This window comes from Hipposideros armiger, unplaced genomic scaffold (genome assembly GCF_001890085.2).
Source record: "Hipposideros armiger isolate ML-2016 unplaced genomic scaffold, ASM189008v1 scaffold_0, whole genome shotgun sequence".
In the NCBI taxonomy this organism is placed as follows: Eukaryota; Metazoa; Chordata; class Mammalia; order Chiroptera; family Hipposideridae; genus Hipposideros; species Hipposideros armiger.
In genome coordinates, this window is record NW_017731350.1 from 7,120,575 (window position 1) to 7,143,728 (window position 23,154).

The following is a 23,154-nucleotide window of genomic DNA, read 5'->3' on the forward strand; positions in this document are numbered from 1 at the left end:
AGTTCTGCTGCTGCCTGAAGCCCTGCACAGGGGTGGCTTTCCAGAGGAAATCAGGAAAAGAGAGTGAAGCTGGCCTCAGTCTTAGGCTTCCTCCTTTAGAGGTGACAGACGACTCAGGAACATCCAAACATCCCACAAGATTTCCCTGCATCCAAGCTATCAGATTCGTTTTTGATTCCCAAATCGTAAAAATTATGTTCTCTACTGAGGCTGGCTATATAGGATGTGGACTTCCTCCATCACCCAACAGAGAAAGCCTGGATTGTGCTTGTAAATTTAAGCTAGCCATCTCTGTCTGGTTTCTTTGTAACTACACGTTCTCACCCATTCTCCTTAAAGTGAACATGCATGGGAGAGGGACCATTTCTTAAAATACAGCTGCTTCTCCTGTGGAAAGTCTGCCCACGTAAAACAGTTCAAAGCAAATGCTCAGAGACTTGGGGTTTCCAAACAATGACTTTTTCCAGGTCCTTCACAACTCAGTGGCATGGGGCTGGCCAGCCTTGGGCTGCGACCTTTGTAATATCCACCTTTAACGATATTATTGGGTTGTCAGAAAAGTCATGACGCATTTTTGCAATGAAAAACATAGAAAAAATACGGCATGACTTTGCCGACAACCCAATAATATACCACAGATGTAAAGCAACTGACCATGGAAGGGAGTTTAGCGGCCCACAGGGAGCTCATAGCTAAAGACAACAATACTGGACGTGAGTGAGAAGTGGGAAGGCCCAAGTGCTAGGAACAAGACAAATGCCACAGTGAGAGTCTTCTGAGGGGAAGGGGGTCTTTATACCATGACTGCTGCCGAATATGACCCTTCTAGAACCATCAGCCTTGCCACCAGAAGATTTAAACAACTTCACGAGTATTCGTTACACCTGGATATATATCTGAAAAGATCTCATAAATAACAGATTATAACAATAACTCTGCAACAAATGCCTCAGGTAGCCATGAACCCCTAGCCCCTTTTCATTGCCCCTGGGCCCCCTCCACTCCCGCTGTTCACTTTGCACCCCTCCACGAGTTTAGACCCCACACAGGTTGGTGCTGCTTACAGCCTACCTCCGTTGCTCATCGGCAGTTTTCCGTCTACACATCTCATCTCCCCAACCAGATGGGAGGTGCCTGGTGGACATGGCCAGTCTCAGACACTCATCCATCCCATCACAGCACCATCCCATCAATGACCCTTTATGGTTGTTTCAGGGTCCTTCAAATCAGGGTTACCGAGCTCTGTAGACTGTGCCTGATTTCCTACAGCTGGGCAGAGGAAAAGCGCCTGGGGGAAAGTTTCCTGTGGGAAACGTCAGTACCTAGAGGAAGAAGGAAGGATTCATGGAGAAGTTTCCAGGATGATTAGATGGAACATGGCATGTCCAGTCCACTACTCTGGCCTCCCCAGCCCTGGAGGAAACGCAGGAGCTGGTTCATGTAGGCAAAAGCCTCCTTTCCTCAAAAAGATCCTGCCCAAGGGGGTTCTAGAAGATTTGGGCACCTGGACTCCTGCTGTGACTGTGACTTTGCTGTCCTTCAGGGTGACTTCTGGTTAGTCACTCACCAGGCCTCCCTCCTGCCCCTTTCTCTCTGCTCTCCTGATAGTCTGAATTCAGAACAGGTAACCACAGCCACAGGTACTGACTGATCAGGATTGGGGGAGGCCATGCAAACCCAAAATCCACCAAAATGGAAAAGAACTGAGAGGAAAATGTCTCCACCAAGGCGCTGGAAAAGGACTGGGTCCCTAAATGGCTACAAAGTCAGAGCAGGGATCAGGGATGGGTTTGTCCCCTGTGTCTGGTCATCTCCTAAAAGCACTGCTGGGTCAGGCCGACTTCTCAGGCGCCAAGCCCACTGGCCCCACCCTCTGAGGCCCATGGGGGACCGGCCTGGCTGGAGGAAAGGCTAGGTGTGGCCATGGCTGGGTCCCCAGCTGAGCCCCCTCACCTCAGAGAAGAGCCCGGTATGGAAAAAGCAAACAGGCCTGGAACGCTGCCCTTTGGACCTTTTGCAATTTGCTCGGCGCTCTTTAAGCCAGGCTGCTGTGGCCCTGGGCGGGTGGCCTCCTATAAAATAGGGCGCGGGCGCCGAGCGCGCATTCTCACCTCTGTCCCGGGCGCCAGAACTGTGGGTGCCCTTCTGTGTGGAGCTAGCGAACGGTGTGAGGCAAGACCCAGCCAGCAAGGCGCAACGAGAAAGCCTGCCCAGGGCGGCCATGGGCCCACCGGGGACCAAGCTGCCGCTGCCGGCACTGCTACTCCTGCTGATTGTAGCAGGCGCCAGGACACGTGAGTAACGCAGCCCCCAACCTGCCCGGAGCCTTCCAGGGTGCCGCGCTGGGGGAGCGTCCAAGATCAAGCCAGAGGGGCGGAAGCCAGTGGCAGCAGCGGTGGCTGGGGCATCTTGGGCTTGGGTCAGATGGAGGGCAGTCACAGTTGGGGGACAGGATGACAAAGCCAGCTGAGTGGCTCCTCCAGCCTCAGGATGGAAAGGGGGGAGGGACTGGGGAGTGGGCTCTCCAGGACCTGATACCTCCTAAAAGATAAAAGGCTTATTATGCATGCAGTGGTGCTCCCTGTCAGGCCCTAGGGACCGTCTGGAAGATCCACAGTTGTCTTTCTCCTTTTCTTACAGAAGACGAAGTGCTGGAAAATGTCAGCCCCAGCTGTCCAAGTAAGGCATTTCCCACTGGGCAAGGAAGGGCACCCCGCACCCCCAACCCACCCATCTGTGCCTCGGGATGCTGTGGTACTGTGATTGGTGTGCCCCACTCTGAGAGCCAAGAAGCCAATTCCTTGGGCCTCTTCCCACCCCCAAGCAGTCGCAACTCTCTTGTGCTTGCCCTTCTGTTCTGTCCCAAAAGCTCCATCAGGGGGAGGGTAGGAAAAGGAGTGTCACTCTGTTGGCCCACGGACACTTTAAGGAAACATCACCATCCTGTTTACCAGTGGCTAATCATTGATTTAAAGCACATGAGGGTGAGGAAATGCTGACTTTAACCTTTGCGCAGAAACCCAGACCCCTACCCGTTTGTATTTACCTGACCCCTAGGGGTCAAAGGAGCTGGCCTTGCCTGGGTACCCTGTGTTCTCCTGAGAGCACAGGCCGGCCTCTGGTGGGGCAGCACTGCCATCTCGTGGGCTTTTGGCATTACTGCAGCTGGGCTTGTGACCCAGATGTTCTTTTTCTCAAATTGTTCAGAAAATTCCTCTCAAGCACAGAGGAAACATCCAGATATTCCTTCTTGGGGGTTTCTTAAGTCAGCCAGATACCCCGAACACTTAATGGATTTTCCCTGAGGTATTCCGTAAAACCAAAACAGTGCCACAGAATTATGGCATTTTCAAACTGAAAAGGCGTTAGAGATACCTGCTTTATGTTGTCAACTCTTATTTTTCCAGCCCCTCCTGTGGACTTTCTGAGCCCCATTACTGGACACGTACCTCCTTGTACCTCAGATGATATAGTCAAGGAATGCCAGCTAATTTAAACAGTAGCCTTGGCAAAACATAGTGAAGTTAAATCTGTAAAGGAAAATTAAGGATAATACAAAGTCAGTTAAAAATAATTTGAGTTTAATACCGTAGATATTTTTTTAAATTGTCTAGGCCACTGTGGCCCCTCTGCCCAGAATTGATTATCCTTGAGGGGAGGTATTTTTTTTCTATGGAGCTGACTTATTTCTCCTCATTTTAGAAGACACAACTCGATTCAAGCACCTGAGGAAGTACATCTACAACTATGAGGCTGAGAGTTCCAGTGGGGTCCCCGGGACTGCTGACTCAAGAAGCGTCACCAGGATCAACTGCAAGGTATGAGGGGAGATGGAGAGGACCTGGGGTGGACGGCGGAGCAAACCCAGCTCATGCCAGAACGGTGGTAATCTCGAAGCTCTGGGACTAACCCTCAGTTTGAAAGTCAGCCATTTTGCTGAAAAGGTGTCTGCCCCAGAATTTTTGCCAACTGGATTTATTTTCCCATCAGCTTTCCAGGCACGACTGGAATAGGTGATCTAGAACTCCAGCAGTGGAGAACTGCAGGTTTAACATGATGAGGGAAGCCCCGTGGGTGAGCCAAAGGGAGGTGGCACCTCAGGAAGGCTCTCTGGAGTGCAGTTTTTATGACCTAAGTCAAATAGCATGAGTTACTAAAAACAAATGGAAAAAACAGAAAACTGTAAACATGCAGTTTGTTCTCAAATAAAGCTTTTCTTATTGAGACTGGTTGTACTCATGGTCCTGTTCATATGAAACAGATCTAAGGGCCACTACTGGGGCTCAGGTGGCGAAAGGAGGCCGAGAAGCTGCCCTCTTCTCTCTAGGGTCACATCATCTGTGTGGTCAAATAAGGTAGCCATTAGCCACATGTGGCTATTTAAATTGAATGAAAGTACAAATTCCATTTCTTAGTCACACTAGCCACATTTCAAGTGCCCAATAGCCACCTGTGGCTAGCGGCTCCCATATTAGGTAGTGCAAATATATAACTTTTCCATCATTGCAGAAAATTCTTTGAACAGGTCTGGATAACAAACAGATAGGGATCTGTTTAAACTCCAGCTATACACAAATGTTTGAGGAGTCCTTAACAGATACAGTTTTGGGTTTTTTGGATTGGTTTTTTTTTTTTTTTTTGGTGACTTTAAGGGAACATTTGCTGCTGAAGCCAGTGAGCGTCTTCCTCCTGCTCCCTATTTTTCTTCTTATCTCTTACTCCTAGGCTGTTTTTTCTAACCAGTGATACCCCTCTATTACTAAAGTGAGTATATTTAGAACCAATAAAAAAAAACCAACAAAAACAGTCCTTTACATGCATAAGGGCACACTTAAGAAACTTGGGACCCCAGAACATGGAAAAGATCACATATAGGACTAAGTGTAGGTGGATTCATGGGGAACTCATGAGTCGTGTTAGGGACACATGTGGTGTTGGGGAGCAGACGTCATGTTCGCCAACAGCATTCCCCTTGGTGTCCTGATTCGGGAGTAAGCCCAGGGCCACGTGGGAGTCTCGCATTCCTGATGGAGGGTCTTACTGTGCAGCTACCCTGTCTCCTCAGGTCGAGCTGGAGGTCCCCCAACTCTGCAGCTTCATCCTGAAGATAAGCCAGTGTACCCTGAAAGAGGCGCATGGCTTCAGCCCTGAGGGCATGGCCTTGCTGAGGAAAACCAAGAACTCGGAGGAGTTCGCTGCAGCCATGTCCAAGTAAGGCTGGGCCCGTGCATTTCAATTTCTGAAGCTTTGGGTGTCGCTGGATGTGCTGTGCATGAGCGTGTGTGTGTGTGTGTGTGTGTGTGTGTGTGTGTGTGTGTGTGTGTGTGTGTGTGTGTGTGTGTGTGTGTGTGTGTGTGTGTGTTTGTGTGTGTGTGTGTGTGTGTGTATGTGTGTGTGTGTCTGTGTCTGTGTGTCTGTGTGTTCGCACACATGCGCTGAGCTAGGAATGTGTGTATTCTGTATTCTGTATTCACCTTGGATCAGGTAGTTGCTGAGTTTTCACAACAACCCGAAACAGGGAAGCATTATTTACTCTCCCCTGGTGAAGTTCCCCTGCTTATCATTTAAATGTGTTCCTAAAAGATCTATATGCTTAAAGCTCCTTGAGACGATAAAGCTGAGATGGTTTGCCTAAATACGTGCATTCTTATGTAGAGAAGTAAGCAAGAGTGAGTGACCTGATGGTCTTCAGGGAGGGTCCCCGCAGGACTTGCTGCTGTGGCTTGCCAAGGCAGTGCAGGGTCTGGTCAGCGGGGAGCAAAGCCCAGCCTCAAGCGAGTCCGGGGAGAGCCCAGGCCTGAGCCCTCCCTCACAGGCCTGCATTCTCCCGGTGCACGCCGGCCAGGCCAGCCCTGCGGTTTACAGCTGGTTTCTCTTTGGACTGATCAGCATCCATGCTGCTGTACAGGCTGCTAAATATTTTGAACGTCACCCCTTCTTCCTCTCCAGGTCACCGTTTGTAATGTCCTAAGAGTGTGGAAATACAAGCAGTCATAGGTTTGTGGACTTGGTAGCGTGGGCAACCCCCTGCCCACCTTTGGATGTGTTGAACATTAGACCCCAGAAGCCAGTCCTTTCTCTGCAGAGTAGGCCTTGATGCTTCTGTCTCTCATCAACACACCTTATTTTATCTGAGACTTCGATGTGTGTGCGGGAGCAGGGTGCAGTGAAGGAAGGGAGTGAGCAGAAGTTACTTTTTGGTCCTTACCCACCTCCAAACCAAAGCTCTTGACTACCTCAAGGCTTTCCAAGCCTGCACCACAGCGTCTGGAACTTTCCGAGAGAGTGCAGAGTTGTGGGTGGCATGCCTGGCCTCCTTTTCCTCCTTCTGACATAACTAAAGTAGGTGCAACCCCCAAAAGAAGGTTCCCTAAAGAAAATCCCTAAGATCAAAGTTGACCCGGGCCTCAGACATGGCCTGAGACCATATCAAAGAGTGAATGTCCAACAAATGTTTGAAAAGAAGCTCAAATTCACTAGCAGTCAAAAAATGCAATTAATGTAGCAAGATTTTTATCATTTTACACCGATAAGACTACAAAAATTTAAAGCAGCTAAAGCACCTGCTGCTGGGAGGCCTGTGAGGAAAAGTGTGTTCTCATGCACGGCTGGTGTAAAGGAGAGCCATTAGTCAGTATCTATGATAATTAAAAACACTCTAGCCTTTGACACAGCAGTTTCAAACTCTGGGACTCTATCTAGCCTGTGAAAAGAAAAGCAGGAATGTGTGAAAATATGTGCATAAGAATGTTTATTTCAGTATTGTTCATGTGGAAAAGAAAAAAAATCCAGAAAGAAAGTGAATGCCATTAAATAGGGGAACGTCTATACAAATTATATATAAACAAAGAATTCAATATTTGCCGCTTTTTGCAAAGAATCCGTTAGAGCACTACCAAATGACTCAGAAGGACATTCATGGAGCATAATTAAGTGAGAAAAGTAAGACAAAGAAAAGTGTGCATCATGCAGTGCCATTTGTATAAAGCGAGCAATTACCAAACCTTTCTATGTGGACGTTCACGCCCACACCCATCTATGTAGGGCTGTCTGAGTGTGGAGATACATGGGAACCCCGATTGTTTTTCTGTGGGGAGTATGACAGCAGAGATGTGAGTGGAGAACAGACAGGGGACACGTGAGCCAGCCATAAAGGAAAAGAAATAAAAGCGGGCCAAAAACATACAACTAATTGTACACTTTTTTGAAAATGTATGTATATGTGTAGATATATTTATGAAGAAAAGATGTAAAAAGAAAGTAAGTAAAAAGGAGGCTGCAGAGCCACCCAGCTTATGTCCACCAGGCTCCGGGAGGACAAAGAACATTTCTGTGACCAGACTCTCTCCGGCACAGGTACGAGCTCAGGCTGGCCATTCCTGAAGGCAAACAAGTCATACTTTACCCAGAGGAGGACGAGCCTGAACACATCCTGAACATCAAAAGGGGCATCATTTCCGCTCTCCTGGTTCCCCCGGAAACGGAAGAGGCCAAACAAGTCTTGTTTATGGTGAGAATTTAGAAAGCTGATCAGAGTGGCCCTTTAAGCCCATCTTCCCACGTTCGAGCCGGGTCCCACTGTCTCCATAAAGTGGATCCTTTATGGGCCGGCTGTTTACACAGGAGGCCCTATGTTGGTGTGAAACGCTGGTGCCAAGGCTCTCCCTGTCCTCTGGGCTCATGGACAGATCATCCCGAGCAGCTCGGATCTGATTTTAAAGCAGGTTCTGGGGAGTCCTGACCACCCTACTCTCTGGTCTGATTTTGTTTCATTCCCACAACGTGGAACCCAGGAAAGCCTCCACGTATTTTCAACACAGAAAATAACTGAATCTGTGGCCAGCCGCTTTTAAGAATTTCAGGCTCTGATCTGAGAGAGAATTCAATTCATTTCAGTCCCCATGACCATGTCTGAGCCCTTGCTATGTTCTAAGATCTATATTACACGATACTGAGAGAATACAGATCTGCACCTTGCAGAGACCTTTCCTCAGGGACTTCCCGGGGTCTGGGGGGAGAACCAAGACACATATTACACAAGGCAGATTGGAATCCATGCCGTAAATGAGCAGTAGAGAAAGCACTCTGAGAGCACAGCATAGAAAGCCAGTGTTGGCTGGGTCCTACGAGTCCTGGCTGGTGTGTGCATCAGAATCAGAGCCACTCTTACAGGGGCATTCTCACTCTGCTTCTGGTTGGCTGGGCGCCTGCAGGGCCCACACACTGCCTGGGAGGAAGAAAGTGTCCCCGGAATCCCAACTGCTCCTGCGTTTCCTCCCAGGCCCTCCCAGAGCCCCAAAGGATGTTTTCCCACGTTGAATGCACCTGTTGTATCTTCTCCCTTAGGATACTGTATACGGAAACTGCTCCAGCGACTTGACCGTAAAAACAAGGAAGGGAAACGTGGCAACAGAAATATCCATTGAAAGAAACCTGGAGAAATGTGATCAGTTCCAGCCCGTTAGCACTGGAGTTAGCCCACTTGCCTTGATCAAAGGCATGGTAAGTGTCACATCAGCATTGCTATTCACACTAAGCAGTATCCTCTTTGTTATGAAAATTCTGGAAAGTTAGAGCTAGTGGGGATCTCCGAGAAGAACCTGCCCAGTCTCTTCTTCACACAGACTGTAGTGGGGAGCTGAGGACCAGAAAGGAACGGACTGCCCAAGGGCACTTGGTAGAATCAGGTTTCTGCTTGCCAATCCAGAACCCTACCTTTCTTGCTCTCATTCTGTCACTGGCACCAAATCTTCTGCCATCATATGAGAGTAATGACTGTCCATCCCCGAGGAGGCTGCAAAGTTCAATGTAGGGAAACAAAGCCACCTGCTGCCCCTTCCAGTGCAAGGGCTGAATGTCTCCAGCTCTAAGCCTTTAGCCTCTAAGGCAGTCCCAAGACCTGTGTTCTGCTCTCCTCTGCCTTAATCCTAGAAGGTGACATGGCTGAGAGCATTCCAGGGTCCTGCCTTTCCATCTCATGTCTGACCCTGGTCAGTACCTGGGCCCTCTGCCCCCTGCCTGGGCCACCCCCTCAGTACAAACCTTCCGTGCTGTCCTGGCAACAGGGGTCACATAGCACGACATTGCCTGAGCTTACCTAAGGCCTTGTAATACCTTCTGGAACATGAATCACAGCTTATCTCAGTAAACACTAAGGACTTGAGCAATCATGTCATGCCTGGCAATGCTCCTGGTCACCGTCCTTGGGCCCAAAACAGGGATCACAAGGGCCACAGCCAGAAGAGGCCAGTGCCCTGGTTTCTGTGTGTATATGTGTGTGTGTGTGTGTGTGTGTGTGTGTGTGTGTGTGTGTTCCAAGCAGCTGCTGTGTGCTCAGCCCCACTCTGGGCAGCACTGAGGGAAGAACAGTGGCAGATGAACCATGAACCTTCCCCTCAAGGGGCTTACAGCCTAATGCAGGAACATGATTCGTACACATGCCAAGAAAGAACAATACATGGCGCACCTGATGAAGTGGTAAACTGAGCAGGGCGGACAAGCAGTCCTAGGCCTGACCATGAAGGAGAAAGCACCATTCACAGAACTCACTGGGCAAAGCCGCTAGTAGATCCAGTTAGAAGAAATGACGGGTGAGCATCAGTGAACCTAGACTCAAAGTTTCACGGAGGATGTGGAGCAGAAGACTGAAAGATACAAAGGATATGTAAATGGAAAAGAGATGTAAGGATGGGCTTCCAAGAAAACACAGGGAGCAGAAGTGTGAAGTGTCAATGTGTGGTCGGGCGGGGATGTGTAGGATACCAGGCTATTCGCGCTTTGTGCAGAATGAGGTGTCCCTTGGGTCGAATAAGAAGAGTCTATAGCTTGACTCAGCTTTGGGTCAGCCGAGTTGTTGCATCCCCTTGTCTCAATGTCAAGTACCAAGTTCCCTTCTTTAACTGAGTTTGTCTAGTACAGGGGTTGGCAAACTGTGGCTCATGGGCCACATGCAGCTCTTTGGGTACGTACATGTGGCTCTGAAGTAAAATTGAAAATGAAAATAAAACTATCATAGTTTCATTTATAAAAAATGTCAAAGGATATTATTCACATAATGGAGATTTCATTTGTTTTATGGCTCTCGAATCATTTTTATATTGTTGTGAGGGACAGAATTGGCTCTTCTGTCTCCAATGTTTGCCGACCCCTGGTCTAGTGGCACAGAATTCCCATTCCCCTCTTCCCCTTCTTTCTTGAAAGTAAATGCCTATGACAGAAGACTCAGGGTCAAGCCCCAAGGACTGATCAAAATGCTTTTCCCCCCGTCTCATTCACAGACCCGCCCCTTGTCTACTCTGATCAGCAGCAGCCAGTCCTGCCAGTACACTCTGGACCCCAAGAGAAAGCATGTCTCAGAAGCCATCTGCAAGGAACAAAACCTGTTCCTGCCTTTCTCCTACAAGTAGGTCACCTGCTGCACCCCGCAATCATCATTTATGGGGTCTATGTGAGCTGAAGGCTCCTCAGGTACCCTGATCCAGGCTAAGTTGTGCCTGGGAGGGGGCTATGAAGAGGTACAACACAGAGCCCGTCCTATCCCCTTTTTCAAGCTAACAGGAGATTTATCAGGAAACTCTTAGGTACGCAAAACAATTTCAAATCAACAAAAGACATCAGAGACCCAGACTTTAAGGGTTATAGATCGGGAAAAGCCAGGATCATTGCAGGCTGCCCTGGTTAGAAGGGCTTTGTGGAGGATTTGGAATTTGGACTGCAGACTTGGGTATCCAAACCCATTTTTAAAATTAATCAATCAACTCATGTTTATTGAATAACCACATATTCTTGACACTGTGCTGTGGGAGATACAAAAGAATTCCAGGCACAGAGTTAGTCCCTACCCTCTGGGCATTCCACACAGGTTGAAGGTATGAGGTGCTTAGATCTTTCAATGTAAGGACAGCTAGTGTGGCCAGGGGGAGGTGGGTCCTTTTCATTAGGAGGGTCAGGATGGCTGGATTTAACCATGGTTTGAGGGGTGTACAGGATTTGGGTAGAAGTGGACATGGGAAAACATTTGACATGAAAAGAATAGCATGCTTTGGGGAGTTGGCCATCCTTTGTTACCCGATGTGCTTCCTTTGTTACCAGGAACAAGTATGGGATGATGGCGCAGGTTACACAGACTTTGAAACTTGAAGACACACCTAAGATCAACAGCCGTTTCTTTGATGAAGGTAAGACTTTCTACCCATGCGGTTGCCACTGCCCAAGATGTTCCACGTGTCATGGTTTAGCTCCTTGCTGGGCCACATGAAACGTCTGCTGACTAATGAATTAAGTGGGTTCTGGTGTTCTGGCTATGGGCTACTCTAGTGAGACAGCATATTTATTTCAGAATGTCAAGTGACAAGGGAGATACAGGAAAGGGAGATGTTTCCCAAACCTACCTAGGTTTGTGTAAGTAGGAAACTGGCCTTCTAAGTCTGCCTTTGGTAGATCTGACAACCTCATATACCTTGTGATAAGACCTGGTGCCTGGGACAAGTCAGAGAGGACCTTCGGGGTCAGGAATTGGTCTTACAGATGGAAGAGACTTTAGAGATCTCTAGCCCAACTGTAGCCCTGCATGTGCCTTGTATTTAAGTCTGTCTCACGCGTTACCTCATTGTTCTCAGCAACCTGTGATGTCAGGAGGTAGCTATGTGTGTTTTTGTGCTCATTCTACTGATGGGAAAATGACGCATAAAGAGGCTTATTCAAGGTCGCAGAATATTAGAGGTGGTGCCAAATGAGCCCCTAGGTCTAATCTAAGCCAAGACTCCTTCCATTCCACCATGTTTCCCTGCTGAATTAACCCCCTTCCCGAGCCTAGGTCAGGGCAGTGTGATAAAGGAGACACAAGAGTCTCCCTCTCCCCCACAAAACCGCTATTAGATTCAAGTGGAAGAAATGACAGGTGAGCCTCAGCTGTAGCCATATCAGCAGCAGTATCTCCTCACCAGCTCTTTGGGGCAAAGAGGTAATCTGCTACCAGGTTCAAACAAGCCTGGATTCAATTCCAGCTCTGCCTCTTATACCCAGAGAGGTCTCGCACGAGGTGAGTTGCTCAAATCTGGGTCTCAGTTCCCTTATCTTTAAATCGAGAACTAATACTAACCCACAGGGATAATATGATGAGTCCATAAAAACACTGAAGTCAAATACCGAGCACAGAGCCAGATGCAGAACAAGCATCAAGTACAGAATGGTTCCTTTTCCCCTTTGTTGATATCTCACTGATTTCCAGTTTCCAGAGGACCAAGAGATGGTTGATATGTCAAGGTAAGCTAGAATTCCTTTGACATGTTCCTCTTTCCAGGTACCAAGGAGGTGTCTCTTGCCTTTGAGAGCAGCAAATCTGCATCACCGCCGAAGCAGGCTGAGGCCATTGTGAAGACCCTCCAGGAGCTGCAAAAACTACACGTATCCGAGCAGAATGCCCAGAGAGCTAAACTCTTCAATAAACTGGTTACTGAGCTGCGAGGCCTCAACAACGAGGCAGTTGCATCCCTCTTGCCAAAGCTGGTCAAGGTGTCCAGGTATATATTTAATGGCTGCAGCATCCTTCATAGATTATACAGCTATGGTAGCTGGCTGAAACCTTGGCCAAACAGAGAATCTCAGGGGCCATTGAAATATCAAGGCAGTTAATCAATTGGTCAGTCAGTTCCTGCTTGCTGGATAGAGGAATATCAGCTAAGGTGCCTAAAGTTCCTTGGGGAACACACACATACTCAAGGTGTATCCAAGGCAGATATGTATCTGTGTGTTAAGACAGGAGGGAAATATTCCCCACTGTTTGATGGGTATCTTCTAATTCCTCATCCTGTTACCCTGGAAGGTTTGAGACAAAAAGAAGCCTGTACCTTTCAGAAGCCTATAGGCTAGTGGAGAGAGAACTCGGGCAAACAAAATCATACTGCGATCTCTCTGTGCTTCAAGGCACTGGCTCTTAGTGCTGTGAAGATCAGAGAAGAAACAGGACTGAAATGAGACCATGCCAGTGTTTGTATGGCATGTTCTGTGTTCTGACCAAAGGACAGTGATAACAGGGCTCTTATCGTGACAAGTCCAGGGGGTCCTTCTTCAGACTTGCCTCCGGAACACCTCTCCAGTGGATGATGCTCGCAGGGAAGGCTTCCTGGTTCTTGGGATCGGAGTTAGATTTTGACAGGCGGTTGGATTTGGGTAACGAATAAGGGAAATGAGGGCACTCCTGACAGAGGAAACACCATAGGCCAAGCATATTTTAGCTGCCTTGAAGGCAACCTATGTAACTTTCTCTGCCCTTTCCTTCACAGCCCCATCACTTTACAAGCCCTGATTCAGTGTGGACAGCCCCAGTGTTACACTCACATCCTCCAGTGGCTGAAAAGTGAGAAAGCCAACCCCCTTGTGATAGATGTTGTGACCTACCTGTTGGCCCTGCTCCCAGAGCCCTCGACCCAGAGGCTGCAGGAGATCTTTAACACGGCAAAGGAGCAGCAGAGCCGGGCCACGTTGTATGCTCTGGGTCACGTGATCAACAAGTGAGTTTTACACTGGTTCTCCCCATAGGAGCTGAGGAAGACCCCACATCTCTGTATTAAGATTGTACCCCTTCCTCTGAGTTCAAACTCTGATGCTTACTCTGGTTTTTCTACTGGTCTTTGTGAGAGTAATGACTTAACATAAGAAATCAGCAAATGCACGTTTGGATTTTGAGACAAACCTAGCTATGCTTACTGAGTCCTAACTCTTTTTCTGTAGCTATCACAAGGCAGGCCCTACAGTGGCTCAAGACTTTGAGGACATTGCTGATTACCTGTTGGAACAGATTCGCGACGGCTGCACTGGGAATGAAGAACACACCTACCTTATTCTGAGGGTACTTTCCGTCTCCTGTATAATAGTCATCATTTCAGAAGTACTTTTCCTGGACACCCCTTCCTTCTCCTTCTGCACCCTGATTCCCTCTTGTTGCTTTTCCATTCAGGTCATTGGAAATATTGGTGGGAAAATGAAGCAGGTAACCCCAAGACTCACGTCTTCAATCCTGAAATGTATCCAAAGCACAGAGACATCGGTGCTGATTCAGAAGGCTGCCATCCAAGCCCTACGGAAAATGGAAATTAACGATGAGGTAACTTCCACAGGGGAGGTCTGAAGGGCGAAATTATTCAGATTGACAAGGATTTGGAAAGGGAGTCTAAATCTCGTCATTCTATGGACCAGACTGTGTTCTACTGCTTTCTAATTGCAAATTGCACCAAGTCGTTTGACTTGACTGCCTAGCAGTATATGAACGTGAGAGAAATATTTGACCTTGCTGCTACTCCAACATGAAGAACATGACGTTTTCACTACATACTATCTTCCTACCAAATTGATCATCACTCTCACTCTCGTTTATCTTGGGAAAACTTGCCTGATTTCCCCCAATCTCCCCAAACCAGAATAGTCAGCCTAGCTGGCAATGACTCCATATTTTTTGGACACTACCTTAGTTACTAGCCCCAAACTCTCCCTATCCCTTGCCACCTTTACCCTCATCTTGAAATAATTTGTGTTAAAACAACTTTATTTTCAGTTAGTGGCAGGTCTCCAACAAGTCATAATGTGGCCATAACTTGTGTGTTTTACTAAAACTGAGCTTGACGTACATTCAATAGGAGTTTTCCGAGAACCCTTCTTTGAGCTGGTTGCTCTGGGGAGCACTGGCAAGAAGATTCAGTACGGACATCTGAAGAGTCATTAGAGAGAAATTCGACTTGCACATAGGAAATTGCTTGCAGACCATGCCGATGTTTGCCAGGCTTGTTCTGTGTTCTGACCAAAGGGCAGTGATAACAGTCTCCTCTTTTGGCTACAGGTCCGGGAAGTCCTTCTTCAGACTTTCCTTGATGGTGCCTCTCCAGGGGATAAGCGACTGGCTGCCTATCTCATGCTGATGAGAGACGCTTCCCAGTCAGATATTAGCAAGATCACCCAACTTCTCCCACGGGAACAGGATGAGCAAGTGAAGAACTTCGTGGCTTCCCACATCGCCAACATCTTAAACTCAGAAGACCTGTATGTCCAGGAGTAAGTAAGAATAATTTTTCCCCATCTGATACAAAGGGCTGAAATTCCAAACTTTGATTTGGATTTAGTTACTGCCTGCCTTTTATAGAGTATTCTTTGTTCTGGAGCAAATGCTTGTGCAATGAAAGTACAGCAGACCTGAGCTAAACTCTTGGGGCAAACCTATGAGTTTGGTAGCAACTGGAAATTCCTATTTACTTGGGGTGAGAGAGGCAATGCATATGTAATATGTGCATTGTTACCTATGTGTTGACTCAAAATATACTCCTTATTTTTATCTAGAGTGAAAAAATTAGTGGAAGCAGCTCTGGAAAATTCTCAACTTCCAACTGTCATGGACTTCAAAAAATTTTCCCGGAACTACCAACTTTCCAAATCTATTTCTCTTCCATCGTTTGACCCAATGTCAGCCAAAATCGAAGGCAATCTTATATTTGATCCAAATAACTACCTTCCAAAAGAAAGCATGCTGAAAACAACCCTCACTGTCTTTGGATTTTCTCCAGCTGACCTCTTTGAGGTATGTGTGAGACTAAAGAAGAACCTTACGTCTTCTAGCCCATTCTGTTCTACACCACACTCGGTAAAGAGAAAAAGGCAAGGGAGCCATGAACCAGCGGGGCAGGAACAATAACCATCAGGCAGTTAGTTGAGGCCTGCTTCTTTCCACCTCCCTCACCCCCCTGCTTCCCTGCTAGGGGGTCATCTGAAGCATGACTTCTTAGTATGAATGGAAATGCAGATGTCTCAGATACATCCTGAGACACAAAATCCAAGGAAGGGCATGGGCTGTGTAGTCAGACAGATCTGGCTCAAACCCCAAACCTACTCCCAACTCTAAATTTTTGCTTTAATGATTTATCCTCTCAGACCATAGTAGCCTCTTCTGGAAAAGGGCAAATAATAAGTTCTGCCTTTGAAGATTCTAGTGAGATTTAAATAAGACCACTCCTGTGGAGTGCTAAGCTCAGTCCCTGCCTTGTAGTAGCCATCAAATACTTGTTTAATTAAATGGACGTAAAGAGGGGAATGGGAGGTTGACCAACAACAATGAACTTAATAGCATGTTTTTGCCTGATTTTCTTTCTCAGGTTGGTTTGGAAGGAAAAGGGTTTGAGCCAACATTAGAAGCTTTTTTTGGGAAGCAAGGATTTTTTCCAAACAGTGTCAACAAGGCTTTGTACTGGGTTGATGGTAAAGTTCCTGATCGTGTCTCCAAGGTCTTGGTGGACCACTTTGGCTACACCAAAGGCGATAAACGTGAGCAGGTATGTTTAAGCTAAGTATCCTCTCAAGAAAGCTTTGGGTCTCAATGCAAAAACATTCTTATCTAAGCCTGGAAGTCACCCAGGAACTATCTAATGGCTGTGACAACTATGACTTTCATTAACCAGTCCTGTGGGATAAGAGCCAGGCTCCTCTGCAGTCATGGGCCTCGTAAAGATTCAGTGTGTCCCGGAACCAGACTCAATAGAGAGATTCTAGCATATTGATTAAGAGTGTGAACTCTGGGGCATGAGTTTGAATTCTCACCACACTGTCTTCAAGCTGTGCACACTTGAGTATATTCCTTGATACTATGTCTATCTGTGTCTTCATTCCCCAGAGTGCTGACAATAACCCATGTTTCACAAGGTTATTTAAAGACTAAATGAAATAAAGTATGTAAAAGTCTCAGCAGAGTGCCTGACTCTGGTACTGATTGTTCAATAAGCAGATACTATTATAATGTTTATATTCGTATTTTTCATTATTGCTAACTTTTTTCTGTGGCTCTCACTCACATCAGTACAATAGCTAATAAAAGCAAAATTTGTTTTGAAGCTAGCATCAGCCCCCACTTAATGAGTAGAAAATATATTGTATAAACTGGAGCTTTTATTCTTTAACTTTTTGCTACCCAATGTGTGGTTCAGTCATTGGCATCATATCAGAGCTTGATAGAAATTCAGGTTCTCAGGCCCTCTGGGATTTACTGAATCAAAATCTGCATTTTAATGAGGTTGACTTCCATACACATTTCAGTTTAAGGAACAGAACAATAATTTACTCCTCGATACTCACAGGTGGCCCCTCCCCCACCTTCTAATTTCCTTACCGTTACTTGAGGCTGAGAGTCATTGATCTGCCTTGGGCTTGCCAATCACTGTCTTCTTTCTCAACGCCTAAACATCAGTCTATGGAATTTTTCTCATCTCTAAAAAAGAACTTGTCTAGGATCAGATGTTTTTTCAAGCTTTCGACCAATTTACATGGCAGCTACCTTCCCCTAAGAAACCCCTACTATCCTTGCCTAGTTAAAGGAACGCGAGCACACGCAGGGAATGGGGCAGCAGAGTAGAGCTCACCCTTACTGTGCCTATATTTTTCAAGTTAAGAACAGTGTGGAAGATATCTCGCTTTGGAGAAGCTATCTCTCTTTCAATAAGAGGTGGGAGCCTGACTTCAATGTCTGCCCCATATCCTCACCCTAAGGGTTTGTGTTTAGGTCCATCACAGCTGTAGCAAACAGGCCCCCAAAACAAGAACCTAAAGGTGTTTGGCAGTGCTGCATCTCACTAGATATTTGTTGTTAACATCCCAGGACATGGTCAACGGAATTATGCTCAATATTGAGAAGCTGATCAAAGATTTGAAGTCCAAAGAATTCCCAGAAGCCAGAGCCTACCTCCGCATCTTGGGAAAGGAGCTTGGCTTTGTCAGGCTCCATGACCTCCAGCTCCTGGGTCGGATGCTCCTGAACGGTGTCCGTTCTCTGAAGGGGATCCCCCAGATGGTAAGTGGGCCAAGCCCATCACAGGTAATGAGACGAGCCCTGTGCTCTTTTTAGATCTCCCAGATTCACTTAAAATCCTGGCCAGGCAAACCAGCAAAAATGCTTGTACTTCCTTCAGAGAGACAGATTGCCCTGAATTTTAGCAAAGAAGATTCTCAAATCACAAGGAATTGCTAACATTTAGAAAGTAAACTATCCATACTGCTGGATGTATCTTTTAAGAGCTTTCATTTGTTCATCTGGAAAACAATGTTAAATGTAGCTCCTTCTACCTATGCTACAGGTTTCTTTCCATATTGAAATGATGCAATGATTATGAAAGGATGTATTTGGCAAACTGTAATCTACTACCTAAATATGAGCTGTAGCTTTTATTTTTATTAATTTATTAAGAAGGGAGGAAAATATCAAAATATACTCTCTAGGATTTCATAAATAATAATGTTGGCTTTAATAAAACAGATCTGAAGTTATTTTCTAGATCTGTCATGCAAAACAAAAACCAATACATACTAATATGAATATCATCTCAATAGCTCATTGGTTTCAAATTTTTTGCTTCTGAATGTACACGTTTATTTATTTTCTATTAGTTTCAGGTGTGTAAAGCAACACAATAGTTAGACATTTACACCCCCTCAGAATTTTGGTTTTACCATAATACATTGTACTTCAAGTAAACCCTCATTTACATTTAGACTCCAAAAAAGCAGAATTAAGCCATACCATGCAATGAGACTTAAAGTGCGTAAAAATCGGAGGCCTAGCAGTATTCTTAAATACTTTCTGAATCACTAGTTGAAAATGAAATGATATATATCCTGAGAAAATTTTATATCCCAATGTGTTGAAATCAATAATCATTCATCTTTACTTATTAAATTATTCAGCTAATCAAAATATGCTAGTCCCTTTCTTTCTGGATGAAGAAGAATAATTATTAGCTGATATACAGGAAAGTGCAATTCACAAAGCCCACTTCGATGAGGCTTACTTTTTAGTTACTCTCCCCTGTCGGATCTACAGGTTGCAGAGGCCTTAAGGAGAGGTTCAAAGGATGACTTGTTTCTTCACTACATCTTCATGGACAATGCCTTTGAACTCCCCACCGGACTTGGGTTACCACTGCAAGTGTCTTTCTCTGGAGTCATCACTCCTGGAATCCAGGCTGGAGTGAAACTGGACGTAGCCGATGTAAGCCTGTTCTGTTCACCTTTTGATTCCTCAGGTTGTTTCTTTTCCTTCAGAGTGGGTTTCTTGTGCACTTTTCAAATGTGTTTCCAGTTCAAGATGAAATGCCTCATCGATGTATTCACCTCATTCATTTTTCGGAAAAGCTTTAGGGTTCCACTAGGACGCACCACCTTGCTAGCTCCACTGGGGCACAGCGGTCACATGAGAACTCAGCTATTCTCTCAATATATGAGGATTTCCATCATCTTTTTATATTATGCTTCAAGTTAACTTGGCCACTTCCTAGTCCTGGGTATCAGTGTTGTCTAGCCCTGGAGAACTGACAACTTGGCTTTTCTTCCTCCAAACAAACTGCTATCATGTTTCTGAGGTGGGAGCTATCCAGAGATGGGAAGGGTGGTTGATCTGACTTCAGTGGACTAAGGTATTTAATGAAGCTGAATAGGTCATTTTCTGACTTACAGATGCAGGCAGAACTGGTGGCAAAGCCTTCTGTATCTGTGGAGTTTGTGACAAATATGGGCATCATCATTCCAGACTTTGCTAGAAGCGGGGTCCAAATGAACACCAACTTCTTCCACGAAACAGGCCTGGAAGCGCGACTTTCCCTCAAATCTGGGCAGCTGAAGCTCAGCATTCCTGCTCCAAAGAGGCCAGTCAAGCTGTTCAGTGGCAGGTAATTCTTTCAGTTTGACCTGACTGGCTGCTTTGAAAGAGAATTGAGACTGTGCCTGCAGGACTCAGCCAGGCCAGACAGCTCATTGAAATCATTCTGGCCCCAGTGGATCTGGGGTAATAGAGGAAGATGAGGTACTGGATTACCTAGCCTAGTCTCACTAAATAGTTATAATTTCCTCCGCTTTCCACATTTTATGAAGTGGGGACTTAAGATCTACTAATTAACTAGTTGTTATCAAATTGTGTTTGTTTGTTTGTTTGCTTGCTTATTTGTTTTGAGAATGAAAAAACACTAGCTCTGCAGAAATCATCCTTGACAATGAACATTTTTTCTCAGGAAAATTACCAGAGAACATACTGATTCATGGTAGCTAGCTCAGTAGATAAAGCATAAAAAGTCCTAACCTCATGATTATGGGTTGCAGCCTCATATTGAGGACTTCCTTTTCAATGACATCCCCAAACACTGATTTACCTTATTTTCCATATTCTGCATTAATTTGATTCAAAAATAGCAAAAACAAAATTTAATTGCCTAATATATACTAAGCATGCTGAGTGAGATAGACAAGATCCCTGGCTTTCTAGAGCTTATAGCATACAGGGATGGTATACAATAAAGTAAGCAGTAGCTCTAAAGTGGGGGTTAAGTTAGAAGAAGTATTGGGGGACCATGAAATTTTATGTCATGTAGCCTGTGGTAGTTCGAGAAAGCTTTCCGAAGAAAGTCACACTTGAGCTGATATCTAAAGGCTGTGTCAGGGTTATCAAGACAAAGGAAAAGGAATTAGTGTTCCCAGGTGAACAGAAAAGCAGGTGCAGTGGCCTGAATGAAAAAGAAGGTGATTCAGGAACTGCAATGAATTCCGTGTGATGCAGTGGACAGGGGACGTAGTGAGAGATGACGTGAGAGGCTGGCAAGGGTCAGTCTTGTGAACCATCTTGAGGAGTTTGGACTCTTCTGAGGGCGAAGAAGTTTCAAATGAGAGCATAAATAAGGGTTGGTATTTTAGGAGAAATACTCTGAATCCAGAGTGGAAAATGGGTGGGCAGGAGACACAACTGGAGACAGGGTGACCAGTTAGGAGTCTGTCACAATCATGCATGGGTGAGAGGTGACAGTGGCCTGCACCAGGTGAGGCCTGGGGTGTAAGGAGGAGTGAACTGACTCTAGAAATTCTTAGGAGGTAGGAATATGAGTGCTTGGTGATTGACTGGCTATGGGGGTGAAGCAAAAGAAAGAGGAAAGGAGAGTAGGGGGTGCCCTTTTTTGAAAAACGGACTAAAAAGGGAGAGTGGCTGGTATGGAGGAAGATGACAAAGTCAGGCTTGGATATATTGCATTAGAAGTCCTGCGAGACAACCAATTAGAATCTCCAGCTGCAATTGGACCAATAGGTCTGAGCTCAGTGAAAGGGTTTGAGCTACGAATACAAATTTGGGAGTCACTGGCCTGTAGAGGTTATTGAAATCAAACGGCAATTGATGTAAAGACATGAGGGACTAGGAAAGAAACGTGGAGAGTATAAACATGTGAAGGGGGAGAGGAATAAGCAGCAAAGAGTGAGGAGTGACCAGAGAGGCAGAAGGTGCATCAGGCCATGACGGGTCATAGAAGCCCAAGTAGATTGCCCCATAGGCGGGCCAAAGCTGGCACTGAGGGCTCTCGTTACTAGCAGAGGTTTGTCCTAGGGCACCCTAAAATGAAGAAACAATACTAAGGAAAGAACATAACATACCAAAGAAAGAGTCCGTGGATGAAATCAGGGCATTGTTGAACTTCCTTGCACTTACTAGGAGGAGGCTACCATAATCTTTTCAGAGGTTACAGACTCTAAAGTCTTAATCTGGCCATACATGAGCAAGTCTACTAAAGGCCTCCCAGAGATCGAGGAAGATGGAGCCAAAAAATGTCCCTTGGAGTTAAGAGCAAGAAGGTGATTGGAGATGTTGATGAGAGCAGTTCTAGAAGCACAAAGGGGGAGGCAGTCAGATCACAGTTCAGAGACAAAGGGTGTTGAAAGAATGTGAAGACTGCAAAGACAGACAAACTTCTTGATTGTGAGGGAGACAAGAGGGGGCTAGAAGAGGAAGAAAGTTGTGTGTGTGTGTGTGTGTGTGTGTGTGTGTGTGTGTGTGTGTGTGTACAATGGGAAAAGAGACTTGAGTGTGTTTAATAATGGTGTGAAAAGAAACCAGTAGAGACTAAGAGATTTCAGATGAAAGAGAGACGGGGCCCCTCTTACCCTAAATCATAGGTAGGAAGGGGCACACCTGAGGTTGCATCCCAGTGATCACTACTTAACATCTCTGAGCCTCTGTTTCCTGTGTAAAAGGAGACCCCTAATGCCTACTTTTGTGAGGATTATGGATAACAGATGTAAAGAACTGGTGCAGGGCCACTGTGATCCTTAGCCTTGCTGATGGTCTTCTTACTATGATTTATTCCTGAATAAATCAAAGAATTTGAGGCAGGTGTGGACAGAGGGAGAGAGAGAGCAGGATAAGGGGCCATTTGCACTGTGAGAACCAGTGACGTTCATTTCGATTCACGACATGAAGATAACTCAGGTTTTCTTTCTTTCTCCACTAGTAACACATTGCATTTGGTCTCTACAACCAAAATGGAAGTGATCCCACCTCTAACCGAGAACAGGAAGTCCTGGTCAATGTGCAAGCCTTTGTTAACTGGCCTGAACTACTGCATCAATGGTGCTTACTCCAACGCCAGTTCTACAGACTCTCCTTACTATCCGCTGACCGGAGACACCAGGTCAGACCAGCCCGTCCAGCATGGCTCACCTTCTACATTATGATCACCTAGCAGGGCAAAGGAAAAATGCTGTGGGTCGTAGGCCTGGGTCAAGAGCCTCAAGTATTTACACCATCCTCTAATTATTTAAAACAGTTGTCCTCTGCCCAACACAGCTGAACCGCACACATTTCCTACCTAAAATTTGAAGGAGGCCTGGGTTTCTCCTAGGTGGGAGGGGAGGGGCAGTGTTGGGAGTGAGGAGTCATGAGCCCTAAGGGAAGTCTTAGCTCAAACCATGAACAACCAAGGTGACGCTATCACACGCCCCCAAGTGAGCTGCATGCACTGCTGTTGAGAATCACTCCTCTAAGAACATCTCTTTATTCACGGTGCTCCCTCTTACTCTCTTATGCATGAGATGAGGGGATCACAGCACAGATTTCAATCTGCTCTTTTCGATGTCCATGTTTCTGAGCCTCTGGACACATTGGCATGGCCTTCCCTGGAGCCCACTGATGTGTTCAAAGCCCCCGCCATGCTTAAAAGCTCCTTGTCTTTAACTTCCCCCACTTCCACTGTTTGTTCTCAGCTTTGCTGACACCGCCAGCAACGCCTGCTCTGCTTGTCCAAATGTTCTGGGAATCCCAGGCTCTGCCATTGCCTTGAGCTCTTGGAGGGACTGAAAGATCATCATTATAATGTTAGG

The 23,154-nt window shown here is 46.1% G+C and overlaps 1 protein-coding gene across 1 annotated transcript in view; it reads left to right on the top strand.

Annotated features, from left to right (window-relative positions):
* Positions 1 to 2,095: 2,095 nt before the first annotated feature.
* Positions 2,096 to 23,154, top strand: part of APOB (apolipoprotein B) — a 38,792-nt gene continuing 17,733 nt past the window's right edge. The window contains exons 1-19 of the mRNA XM_019651837.1: positions 2,096 to 2,294; positions 2,641 to 2,679; positions 3,703 to 3,818; positions 5,066 to 5,211; positions 7,357 to 7,510; positions 8,347 to 8,502; positions 10,278 to 10,402; positions 11,092 to 11,177; positions 12,302 to 12,521; positions 13,284 to 13,511; positions 13,732 to 13,849; positions 13,958 to 14,104; positions 14,834 to 15,045; positions 15,328 to 15,565; positions 16,137 to 16,313; positions 17,630 to 17,821; positions 18,848 to 19,015; positions 19,480 to 19,691; positions 22,287 to 22,466. Of these exons, the coding sequence (XP_019507382.1) occupies positions 2,222 to 2,294; positions 2,641 to 2,679; positions 3,703 to 3,818; positions 5,066 to 5,211; positions 7,357 to 7,510; positions 8,347 to 8,502; positions 10,278 to 10,402; positions 11,092 to 11,177; positions 12,302 to 12,521; positions 13,284 to 13,511; positions 13,732 to 13,849; positions 13,958 to 14,104; positions 14,834 to 15,045; positions 15,328 to 15,565; positions 16,137 to 16,313; positions 17,630 to 17,821; positions 18,848 to 19,015; positions 19,480 to 19,691; positions 22,287 to 22,466 (2,987 nt within the window). The 5' untranslated portion in view covers positions 2,096 to 2,221. The remainder of the gene's footprint in view (positions 2,295 to 2,640; positions 2,680 to 3,702; positions 3,819 to 5,065; positions 5,212 to 7,356; positions 7,511 to 8,346; positions 8,503 to 10,277; positions 10,403 to 11,091; positions 11,178 to 12,301; positions 12,522 to 13,283; positions 13,512 to 13,731; positions 13,850 to 13,957; positions 14,105 to 14,833; positions 15,046 to 15,327; positions 15,566 to 16,136; positions 16,314 to 17,629; positions 17,822 to 18,847; positions 19,016 to 19,479; positions 19,692 to 22,286; positions 22,467 to 23,154) is intronic.